We start from the raw sequence: 10,923 nt of genomic DNA, 5'->3' as shown, positions 1-10,923 counted from the left end.
GGTGGAGGGAGCCGGGATTGCCCGCGGGCACGTCTCCCCTAGCTCCTCCACCGTAGCGGGGAGGGGGACTCCACCACGGGGGTCTTCGCAGACGTGCTTGGAGTGTGCGGGGAATTGTTCCTTCGGGAGTCCCGGGGCTGGCCTTGCCACAGAGCTGGGGCTTGACCGTACCCACAGTGCGCGGAGGCGGGGACCACGCCGGCCGGTCCCGTCCCTTCCCGATCCGTTCGATTCCCCTCCCAACCCAACCCCCCCCGCCCCGCCTCAGGCTAAACCGCTTGGGGGAATCCTCAGGTCAATCCCCGCTAAGGTCGCGGCCCCCTCCAGCCTTCCCTTGATCTCGGATCCGGGATACTCCCGGTGCCCGGGGGGCAGCAGAGGAGGCTCCGCCGACCCGGCCCCCCCGTCCATTCCGGTGGCTGCGGACGGCGACGGGAGGGGGAAGTAGTCCCGGCCCGCCCCCCGCGGCCGCATCACGCGGGGTGGGAGCAGATCCGTGCGCCGAGAGGTTGCTAAGGGTGAAAGTTTGCCGTGAGTTGGCTCACTCGGGGCCAGGGCGCGGGCGGCTCTGGGGGCACAGCAGCGACATCCACACGACAGCACCGGGCCCGCCCCGCGCCGCTGGGAACTAGGGAGGGAGGGGACGGACGAGACGGGGCAGAGCAGAGACGAGACCTGCCGGCAGCGCCCTCGGCCCCCGCGACAGCCGCCAGCAGCCGCCGGCCCTGGAGCCGAGGACGAAGTAAGTGGGGCCGGGGGTGTTTCCATCGCCCACACCCCTTCTTGGGCCGGGACCCCTCCAGCGCGCGTCCTCTTTGTGGGCTCGGTCTGAGAGGGCTTATCGTCCCCCTCCCCGCCAGGGGCAGCGATTTTCCCGTCCGTGGAGTTAGTGTGTGGCTTTGGTCCCCGGGGGGACTAATAGGGTTTCAAGGGAGAAGAATAGGGGTGAAAGTCACTCGGTCGGGGACGCTTTGCAGTGCCCCAGTTCACCATTTTGTTCCCTACAGCCCAGTTTGAGAGGCGGGGGGGAGGGGGGGCGGGATGCGGCTCAGCCCCAGCCCTAGTAGCCCAAAAAAAGGCAGGCTGGGCCCGAGGGCGGCGGTGGGCACCCTGGGCTCCCGGGAAAGGTAGGTCTCGCCGGGGTGTTCCCTTTCGTGCACGACGAGCTCCGAGGGGGAGAAGCCCGGCGACAACAAAGGCGCTGTCGGGGCTGGGCTGGGCTGCCCCCCCCCCCCCCATCTCCCCCGGACACCCCGATCTGCCGTGCCCCGCTGGGTGTGCGGGGCCAGGAGCTCGCCCTTGATGACACATCCCCATCCATCCGACCGCTCTGTTGGGAACCTTGTTTGCGACCTCGCGTTCCCCACTGGGGCGAAGGGGACAAGCAGCGGGGGACGGGGGAGAGGGACAGAAGGATACTGGGCTTCTGGCCTCCCGGGCTCCGTTCCGCAGCCGTGGGGGGGAAGCAGCTGCGGGGTGCGGACGCGCCCGCCCATCCCTGCCGAGAGGGAGGGAGGGGAAGGGAAGGGGAGAAGGGGGCGGCTGCCCGGCGGTCCCGGGCCGCGGGGCGTGTTCCCGGCCGTGGGCAGCGTCGGGAAGGGCGGGCGGGCCCCAGCGCGCATGTGCCCTGGAAAATTTTGTGCCCTGCCCCGCCGGGGGACGCGCCGGGCCGGGCGCGGGGCGCGCCGGGAGCCGCAGTCCGGGGAGAAGTAGGTCGCGGGGCGGAGAGGGGGGGCGAGGACTACAGCTCCCGGCGTGCCGGGACCGGCCGGGCACCGGGGATGGAGGGGGCGACGGGGCTCGTCCCCGCGGGGCCGTTCGTCTGACGGGCGGCAGGCTCTCCGCCGCCCTTGGCGGGGTGCTGGGAAGGGCGCTCCCGTTCCAGACGGGTGTGTCCGGCTGTGGGACCGCAGGCTGCCGTGGCAGCCGTCTGTTTAAGTCCCGAGACGGCGGCCAGCCCGTTCCCAGGGCCAGGCCTCCTTCGGGAGCTCGAAGGGGGATACCCACAAGGTCACCCACCGTGTTGGTGTAGCCAGGAAGAGAGAGAATCGTTCCTGCATTCGCTCTTCTCTGCTGCAAGTGATGGTCTGGCCTCTCCCTTTAAGCATACCGATAAACAGGGAGTCTGAAGGGGCTCTTGCCTTCCCTCCGCAGAGCAGAGAAACAGCTCTTTGTTCCTTGCCAGCACCTCGATGTTCTGCCCATGTACAGTAAGCCTTTACTTTGAAAATGCTGGCCTTTGTGGAAGACTGCTCAGAATATCTCTTACAATTGTTATTCAGTAGTTTCTTCTCTCCAGGTCATGCTGCTTCAGCTGAATTTCAGTGGGTTTGAAATTTTTTTTTTAAATTATTATATCACATTTCAGTGCAGTAGAAAGAGATTGAGGGGATCCTACTGAAGCACATCTTGCCATGTCAACAACCTGAGGAGCCAGTGACATTGTTTTTGTGCCTTCAGCAGGTATCGGTTGTATGCCACTACCTTGGCCGCTGTTGGTGTTATTAGGCTAATTAACTTATCTTTTTTTCATAAACAAGCTACAGAGTATTCTCTTTTTAGGAAAACAGGAAAAAAGAAAAAAGGAGATAATGTATAATTGTACCTCCTCACTGCTTTCTGCAATGGGATCCTCGATGTATATTGAGACACTTGTATAGCAAATAAGATGCTAACAAATTTTGGCCACTGTTCCTTTCCCGGTCTTTAATATCTGATTTCTTAATAGTTTTTGGATCTGGATTAGAATTTATCACAAGGTAAAAGACTTACAAACTGGCTGTTCTCTTCCTGCTTAACTTGCTGAGATCTCAAGGTGTCTTCTCTTTTGAATGTCTCAAAACCAAAGAAGTTAGAGAGCTCCATGTAATCCTCCCTTGAGGTAGTATAGTCTATACAAGCTCTTGTTAGGGTTTAGCTGTGCTCTTTAGGGGTTTGCTTCATACTTAATTTCTGTGGAAAAGGCTCTGTCTCTGTGCCAAGATTTTTGCCTTCTGAAAATGGCTTCTTAACTGTTCTTAGAACAACTGTGGTTGCTTATTTCTTTAGTGCTCATCTGTTCTTACTTGGACTTGGTCAGGTTGCAGTGACGTACCAAAGTTTGTTACATTGCAGTAATTCCTTAAAGAAAGTTTTAAAGGCAAGACTTCTTTTCCATTGTTGCTATGTGTTTTTTCTGTTCCTGAGTCAAACCCAAAGGGGGTTCCTTCCAGAACTGGCCTCCTTGTTGGCAGATCTGAGGTGTGGGATCTGTTTCTGGTTACCATCTTCCTAAAGCTAAACTTCTGTGAATGAAGAGTAGCACAGAAAAAGCACAGAATCTGCATCCCTTTTTTGCAGTAAAGCCTCAAAATATTTGAGGGCTTCTTTAAAATTATTTGATCCTTCCTGTCCACTGAACTAGACCAAGCAAACAAGTCTGGTCAGTTTTTTAATTCCTCCTGACGTAGGCCAGCGTGGATACCTGGTTGTGCTGCTGGGATTTTTCAGGGGAATGCTGACTATGTATGTTTGTACTCCATCCCCACCCCCAAATAATTGTCACACATCATAACCATTGGCTTGAGTGCTGTGCAAGAATATTCCTGAAGCCCATTTTAGGAAGATGGTTGAACACAGTGTGTCTCTTTGGGCAAGGTGAGGGCAGCTGAAGACAAAGCAGCCTCTGACTAAGCTGTCAATTAAAAACTGGATATTCTTCTTTCCCCTGGAGAGGTGTGGAGGCTACTAGAAGTGTGCTTCCTCTTAAAATGTCTGTGGGATTCATCTTCTTTGGATGAGTGACAGAGCGTAGTGCTGACATACCTGGTTTGGGTTTTTTTTTTTGTACCCAGACAAACATTGTTTGCAAATCTTTGTATAATGGGAGAGTTGAGTGTTGCGGTTTTGCACTGTGCTTTTGTGGGTTGTCTCCATTTTGGAGACTTCCTCACAAGGCAGAGAGAGAGAGGAGGGAGGATTACCTCGATCCTTGGTAAGCAATTTCAGTTTTTATTAAGTAGGCACCTGATCCTGGCCGAGCTCATCTTTCCTCTGTGCCTGGGTAAGCGATGTGACCTGCACTGGTCAGGCTGTTGGCATGTGTGTATTTTGTGACCCTATGCAGATTTACTGCTCTACTCTCCCCCCTCAGCAGACTTAAACTGAGATTTTATGCTTGTAGCTAGGCAGAGTCTCAACTGGGTACACTTAATAAGATATGTGCCTGCCAGTCAAGGGGATAATAAATACGGGCTGGCAGCTGGTGCCCCAGCACCCTCCCTCTCTCCTTCTCGTTCCTTCTGCGCTTGTGCCAGCAGGACGTGGCACCCGGCACAACTACCCGGCCTCCCGGAGGAGAGGCTGGCCCTGGCGTCCTGAGCGTGAGCAGGTCTCTGCACAAAGCTGCTGAGCAAGTCACGAGGCTGTTCAGGTGCTGCACTTGTGCTCTTGAGAGGCTGGTGCAGGTGAGCCGTGCTGGAAGCAGCCGAGTGCCAGGGCAGGAGAGGCCTGTTAGATGTGCTGATAGAGCTCTGCCAGAGCAGACAGTGGCCTGCTGTGTTACAGCAGCAGTGCTTGGCAGCGAGGTGAGTGTGATGTATGTACTTGTGTGCGCGCAGTGGCTACTCCCTTATCTCTTTCAAAAGAGGAGTAGGGAGAGTTCTCCCTATCAGCATCCCTCTGTTTTGAGGACCAGTACATTTGTGATGACTCTCCTAGAGAATATTACTTCTTGTTAGTATTTGTGCAAACTGCTCATTCTGCTTTGTTCATGAAAAGGCACAGTTGTTTATCTCAACAGGTGGAGAGTTGTTGTCTTCTCTTGTCTTCACCTATCCTTTTCTCTCTTTCCCTAGGTCTCTTTGGAGTCAAAAGTTGTCTATGTTTCTGTCATTTTGTCACTTTTAATACACGGCCCTGACTTGCTTGCTGGGAAGAGAGTATGCATCTGGAGATCAAAGTTGCTCTTAACTTCATCATCTCATACCTGTACAACAAGCTTCCTCGGAGGCGGGCAGACCTGTTTGGTGAGGAGCTAGAGCGCCTGCTGAAGAAGAAGTATGAGGGTCACTGGTACCCAGAGAAACCTCTGAAGGGATCTGGCTATCGCTGTGTTCATATAGGGGAGACGGTGGATCCGGTGGTGGAGCTGGCGGCCAAGCGGAGCGGGCTGGCTGTGGAGGATGTGCGTGCCAATGTGCCAGAAGAGCTGAGCGTCTGGATCGATCCTTTTGAGGTTTCCTACCAGATCGGTGAGAAGGGCTCTGTTAAGGTTCTCTACCTAGATGACAGTGAGGGCTGCAGTGCCACGGAGCTGGACAAAGAAATCAAGAGCAGCTTCAACCCCGACGCCCAGGTATTTGTCCCTATCGGCAGCCAGGACAACTCGCTGTCCAACTCTCCGTCCCCTTCCTTTGGCCAGTCACCCAGCCCCACCTTCATCCCTCGCTCTGCACAGCCCATCACTTTCACCACTGCCACCTTTGCTGCCACCAAGTTCGGCTCAACCAAGATGAAGAAGGGTGGAGGAGCCGGAGGAGGGGGCGGTGGAGCAGGGGCTGTGCAGCAGCCGAGAATGGTCAGGTCTCCCACCACCAACCTGCTGAAGCACAAGGGCCTCTCCCTGTCTATGCACTCTCTGAACTTCGTCGGGAGCGCTGGGAGCCAAGCCCCACAGTCACAGCTCTCCCCCAATGCCAAGGAGTTCGTTTACAGTGGCGCCTCGCCAGGAGCCAGCAGTCTCTTCTTCGATGGTGTTGCCAGTGAGAGCCAGGCCAGCAGCATCCCGCCAGCATCGCAGTTCAACGCCAGCACAGGTGGTACCTTTGATATGGCTCAGGTCTTCGGTGGCAGCACCAATAGCCTCTTTTTGGAGAAGTCTCCCTTCGTGGAAGGACTCAGCTACAACCTGAATGCCATGCAGTATCCTAGCCAGTCGTTCCAGCCTGTCGTTCTGGCCAACTGAATATAAAGGAAGGAGAGTATTTTGGGGCAGGGTGGGAGGGGGGGAACAAGAACAAAACAAACAAACAAGAGGGAGAGAAAAGAAAAATAGAAATATACAGAAAATATTAAAACCTTACAAATATAGGTTCTTGGGGAAAGAGAGAGCTCAGTGTTGTTGCGCTGTGCTGGTAACGCTCCTGAAGCACTGAATTGTTTTTTAACTCAGTACCTGTGCTTTTTTCCTACTCACTTTTTTACTCCTTAAAATGAGTCTTGGGCTTTTTTTTTGTTTGTGTTCCCCCTTCCCCCACCCCAGCCCAGGACGGGTGCAATTGTAGGTCACAATGTTCCTGATTCCCTGCACCACCCCCTGCCCCACGCTGGCCACAGGGTCTTCTACCTGGGTGTAGGGATATCATCTTCATACCACTGTGCTGGAGGAGGGACAAGAAGAGGATGAGTCAGTGTTGGTGGGGACACACACTCTTGTTGCGTGCTAGCCAGAATGGGTGGGTGAGCTTGCTTTTTCTGTTATAGCTCCGCATGTAGACGGAGAACATTGCCTGTGCCCACGGGTGCAGACTATTGTGCTGTTGTGGCTCCAGCCCAAGCTGGCATCAGCTGTTCTGTCTGTGTGCTGAAAAGCACTAACTCTTCTCCTTGACCATCTCCCAGCACGTCACAGTCAGGGCAGAGCATTACTGTGAAATGGCTTCTTCCTGCTCCCTTCCTCTTCTGCACTTCAGCTGTGGCTACAGGAGGAGGACAGTGCTTTGAGCTTAGTGGCTCTGGTTATTGGATCTTTATGTACCTGAGCAAGAGGGCCTTTTTATGCTCTCTCAAGGCTGCCCAGTCTGCTGGATGACAGCTCTTGTGGTGTAGAAACACTGCCTGCCTCTCTGGCTTGGGGGAGGTGGCACTGGAGCTTGGGTGGAGCTGGACCCCACTTGGATCCTGCCCCCACTTCCCAGATGTTCTCCCCAGCAGCAGGGGCCAACATCCACTTGGGGTGGCCTCTGAGGTCAGAGTTCTCATTATCTGCTGTGAATTCATCTTCTTGTCTCAGAGAGGAAATTCCTTCCTTTTTTATTTAGTGAGGCAGCACAACCTTTCAGGAAGATAGGGTGATGCTGTTGAAGCTGCTGTCTTGAGTGGTAGCATAAGGGTTTATGCTTTCAGCCAGGTATACACCTGACTAAATCCCTTCCCTTGCCTTTCTGAAGCGTGAGGAGGTAGCTGATCCAGTGAGAAAAGGAAGCACCTATCTTAAATTCCGTATTCCAGACAGATCACATCAGCATGGACAGCAGTAAGCTTAGGGCAGAGCTGGGATGGGCTCTCCAAAGGCAAGTGGTCATCTCAGCCTATGAATGTATGGTGCCTCTTCACAGCAGGGATGGGATCTGGGACTCTGCAGCTTTCTCCAGGGTGATGTGCTGCAGTCAGGCAGTAGTGGCTGTTCAGCTTGATCCCTTCTGTGTTGAGGACTCCAAAACCCACCTTCACAGAAAGCTAAAGGAGGGCTGCTTCATGCCCAGAAAGGGTGGAGGCTTTTTAGGTGGGAAGGGAGGTCTCCTTGGAGGCTGCTGTGTGATTGTGGAAGTGTGCAAAGAGGAGAGAGATGGACATGATGAAGCTCCAGTCTTTGAAGTTCTCAGTTTAAATGAAAAATAAGCTTTTGCTGCTTCCCAAACTTGAGGTTTGGTTTTCTTTTAATGATGCTTCTTGGAGCACAGTCTGAAATCCACTCCTCCTGCACTTGTGGAACCAATGTGCTCTTTCAAGAAATCTCTGTTTCAGGTGAGATGAGCTTGACCATGTGCTTTTCCTGCCCCCTTCCCTGAGACAGAGGCACTCTAACCCTTTTGTAGTTGTGTTGCCAGTGAGCATTTGTAGAAGGTAATGGTCTGTCCCGGGGAGACTGCCTGTGCCCAAAGCTCTCCAAGGAGAGTTTTCAGTGCACCTTTCCCTGTTGGGTGATGGGGTGTACAGTCCTGACATTGTGCCCAGCATGGGTTCCCAAGCAGGCTGCTTGCTCTTGAGCTATGACCAATGCAGCAGCTGGGTGAGGAGAGCAGAGCCCAGCCAGTTTCCCAAAGCTGGTGCCCCCAACCTCAACCCTGCAGGTTTCCAGACAAAGACAAATCGATGAGGAATGGCCTGGCTGTTGTGTTTCCCTTTTTTCTTTCCTTTGAACCCACTGCTTTTAATGGAAGCTACCACTGCCATGAAGTCCTTCTCCCCAACAGGGTGCTCTGGATGCCACCCCACACGCTGCACTGGACTCTGAGGGGTGCTCAGCCCCTGATGGCAGGACCTGGTCCAGTTGCCCCCCACTGTCCCCACATCTGGCAAAGTCACCTGTGAGCCGCTGCTGTGAGACAGCGTGCTCTCCTCCAGCACAGGGAGGGAGGGAAGTGGGGATGTCCCCTGTCCACTGCTTATGTGTGTGAAGCTTTGATGCTGCTTTGCCCTGCCACACGTATTATACCTGCTTTAAAAATAGTGGTGTGAGTGGAAGGAGGAAAAGAAGAGGGACCAACCTCTTTGCATCTTAAAAGGAAAAAAGTGTGCTTCAGAAATGTTCCTCCAGCATCAGGCAGCAATGGAAACTAATGGCCTTTTCAGGTCTTTTCTAGTCTTGGATGTAGGCGTTCAGCTTCAATTTTATTTTTTAAAAACCTGCACTAATTTACCTGGTTTCTTAGGAAGAGAAGAGAGATTTTTTTTTTTTTTTTAACTTTTATTTTTTATGGGTTTATGTTCTTTTTGTTGATGTCCGTTTGTATTGAATAATTTGCTACATTTGTAAAATGTAAGAGGTATATATAATATATGTATATTTCTAACGTAAAAAAATGTAATTTTTTTCTTTTCAAGATTTTTTCTTAAAAAGAGGAGAGAAAAAATATTTTTTCAGGAAAAAACTTTAAAAAAAAAAAGAAGTGGTGAAGATTCCTTTCTCCCCACTCAGCCTCCCTTTCCTCCCGCCCCTCTCCAAGGAGTGAATCAACAGTTGCCTTGTGGGAGAGGAGTGAAAGAGGATAGAAGTCTGTATGTCTCAGAGTGGAAGGTTTCTGCGTGTGCTCTGCTTGGGGTTTTTTGGAGAAGGGGACTACTGAGAGGGGGAACCAGGGGGTTGCTGTCTTTTTCTTTTTTTTTTTCTTCTTTTTTTTTTTCTTTAGCGAAGGAGGAATACAATCAGAGTTTTGTATTCAGAATGTTGTGCAATATTTTGGAACGGGATATTGGTGTGTCTAGAGATTTAGTTAAAAACAAACAAAAAAAAACACAAAAAGGTTGATCAAATCTGTACAGTTTCTATTGTTCCAGATTTTTTTAAGTTTGTATTAAAAGCATGATATAATAACTGTTTGTCGTGTGGTGTGTGCTCAGTGCAGAGAGAACACCTCGGTTGTGCCTGGTTTTGGGTAAGGAGGGATACAGCTGCCTTTGGATGAACTGGTGCTCAGTGTCAGCCTTGCAGGCAAGGCCCTGGTTTCACAGTATTAGGAATAGCTCAGTGATGCCCAGGATTGTGCAACGGGGCCAGGACAGCTGTCTCAGTGACCTCTCCTGCTGCCAAGAATAGCAGCACATAGGAAAAAGTGGCGATGTGCCTGGCCATCCCTGGTCCTGCCATGATTCAGCTCCCTGGAGCGGGGGGAGGAGAGCTGGCTCGCCTCCCTGGGGGAGAGGAGGGAGCCTTTAGTGTGCTGCTTTGGGAGCCTTCAGTCAAGCAGCAGAGTTCCAAAAATACCCAAATTGTGTGGCAGCTCACTAGGACCATCGCCTATGAGGCCAAGTTAGGAGGCCTCTGGTGTCACTACATGGGGTAGATGAAGCTCCCCATGGCAGTGCTTCCTGCAGAGAGGTGCTGATATTGGATTGATTTCTTTCCCCTCTGCACCAACCAGTTTGTGTTGATCCTGGGGTGGCTGGGGCACTTGCTAAGCAAAGGGAACATCAAAGTACATGTGTAGGCTCTGTCCTCCCTGCTGTGAATGTTTATGCAAGGTGAATTCCCGTTGTGGGGTGGGCTTGAAGCTGAATGTAAGAACATGCAGCAATGATAGTGGTCGGATTTTGTTTCTCTTTTTTGTAAACTCTGACTGCTTGGTTTCAGTCAGGATTTCTGTTCAAGGGGGCATTTCCTTTTTGGCAAAAGGAGATGAGATGGCTGAGGAAGGTGCCGAAATGCATGTCATACCCCACGTGTGCCACTGACTGTGTGACCCAGCTTCCCCAGCCCCACCACACTCCTCCTGCTGCCTCCTGCTTGAGGGGTGCCTTAATTTCCCCATGCTGCCTCCTTAAAAAGCTGTTGAAGGGAGCTGCTCTGAATGTCCTTGAGGAAACCAAACAAGAACTGGAGTGTACTCCCACTAGCATCCTTACCCCTGCCCCCTCAGCCCCTCTAGCCTAAATTTCCTCCTGGGAGAGCTCACTGTGCCCTTGGTTTTGTGAGCCCCAGGAGCCGGGCTGCTGCTCATGCCTACTGTGTGCCGCGTGACTGTCACACTCCACTAGGCAACAAAACTATTTTTTCCCCTTTGTGTCTCAAACCCCTTGTAATCATTTATCTAAAGCACGCACAAACACTTGCCCTTAGACATGTTTTTGGAAATGGAAAATCGAGGGCGACTATGTGCCTTCCTGATCCTTGCCCTGCATTTGCTCAGCTGTGACGCAGGCAGGCACGGAGCCTTTCCCTTTTTGGGCACAGGTAGGGCCTGGAGTTGGTTTACAGCTGATAGCTGCATAGCTTGGGCAGGGATTAGGGAAGAGGTTTAGTATAGGCTTGTTCCTTCCGAGGTATTTGTTACTGTGCTGTCTCAGGGAGCAGGAAGAGTGTAGGGAGCTGAACCCCATGTAGTGCAGTGTGCAGGGAGAGGCTCTGCCTTCCGTCGGCCTGGAGCCCTGTGTTGGGCCAGTGTGGGGTAGTGCCTGGGTGTGGGAGACTTTGTCACTGTTTGGACAGTGACCGAGTCGGTCCCA

At 52.6% G+C, this 10,923-nt stretch overlaps 1 protein-coding gene across 2 annotated transcripts; it reads left to right on the top strand.

Annotated features, from left to right (window-relative positions):
* The first annotated feature begins 624 nt into the window (after positions 1-624).
* LOC131591734 (protein Tob2-like) lies at positions 625-8,479 on the top strand. Of its 2 annotated transcripts, none has more exons than XM_058862736.1 (2): positions 625-742; positions 4,836-8,479. In XM_058862736.1, exon 2 carries the CDS (start codon positions 4,922-4,924, stop codon positions 5,942-5,944), a length of 1,023 nt encoding a protein of 340 aa, XP_058718719.1. In that variant the 5' UTR covers positions 625-742; positions 4,836-4,921; the 3' UTR covers positions 5,945-8,479. The 2 variants fall into 2 exon arrangements, with proteins under 2 accessions (XP_058718719.1, XP_058718720.1); XM_058862737.1 differs by lacking the exon at positions 625-742 and adding an exon at positions 1,691-1,709.
* Positions 8,480-10,923: the final 2,444 nt, after the last annotated feature.

Source organism: Poecile atricapillus, chromosome W, assembly GCF_030490865.1.
Source record: "Poecile atricapillus isolate bPoeAtr1 chromosome W, bPoeAtr1.hap1, whole genome shotgun sequence".
Lineage (NCBI taxonomy): Eukaryota > Metazoa > Chordata > Aves > Passeriformes > Paridae > Poecile > Poecile atricapillus.
The sequence above is the reverse complement of the archived record's forward strand: the minus strand, read 5'-3'. Positions and strand labels throughout refer to the sequence as shown.

Bases quoted from the DNA above. Each gene is read 5' to 3' on its own strand.
- LOC131591734 (XM_058862736.1), top strand. From the start codon at position 4,922: ATGCATCTGGAGATCAAAGTTGCTCTTAACTTCATCATCTCATACCTG.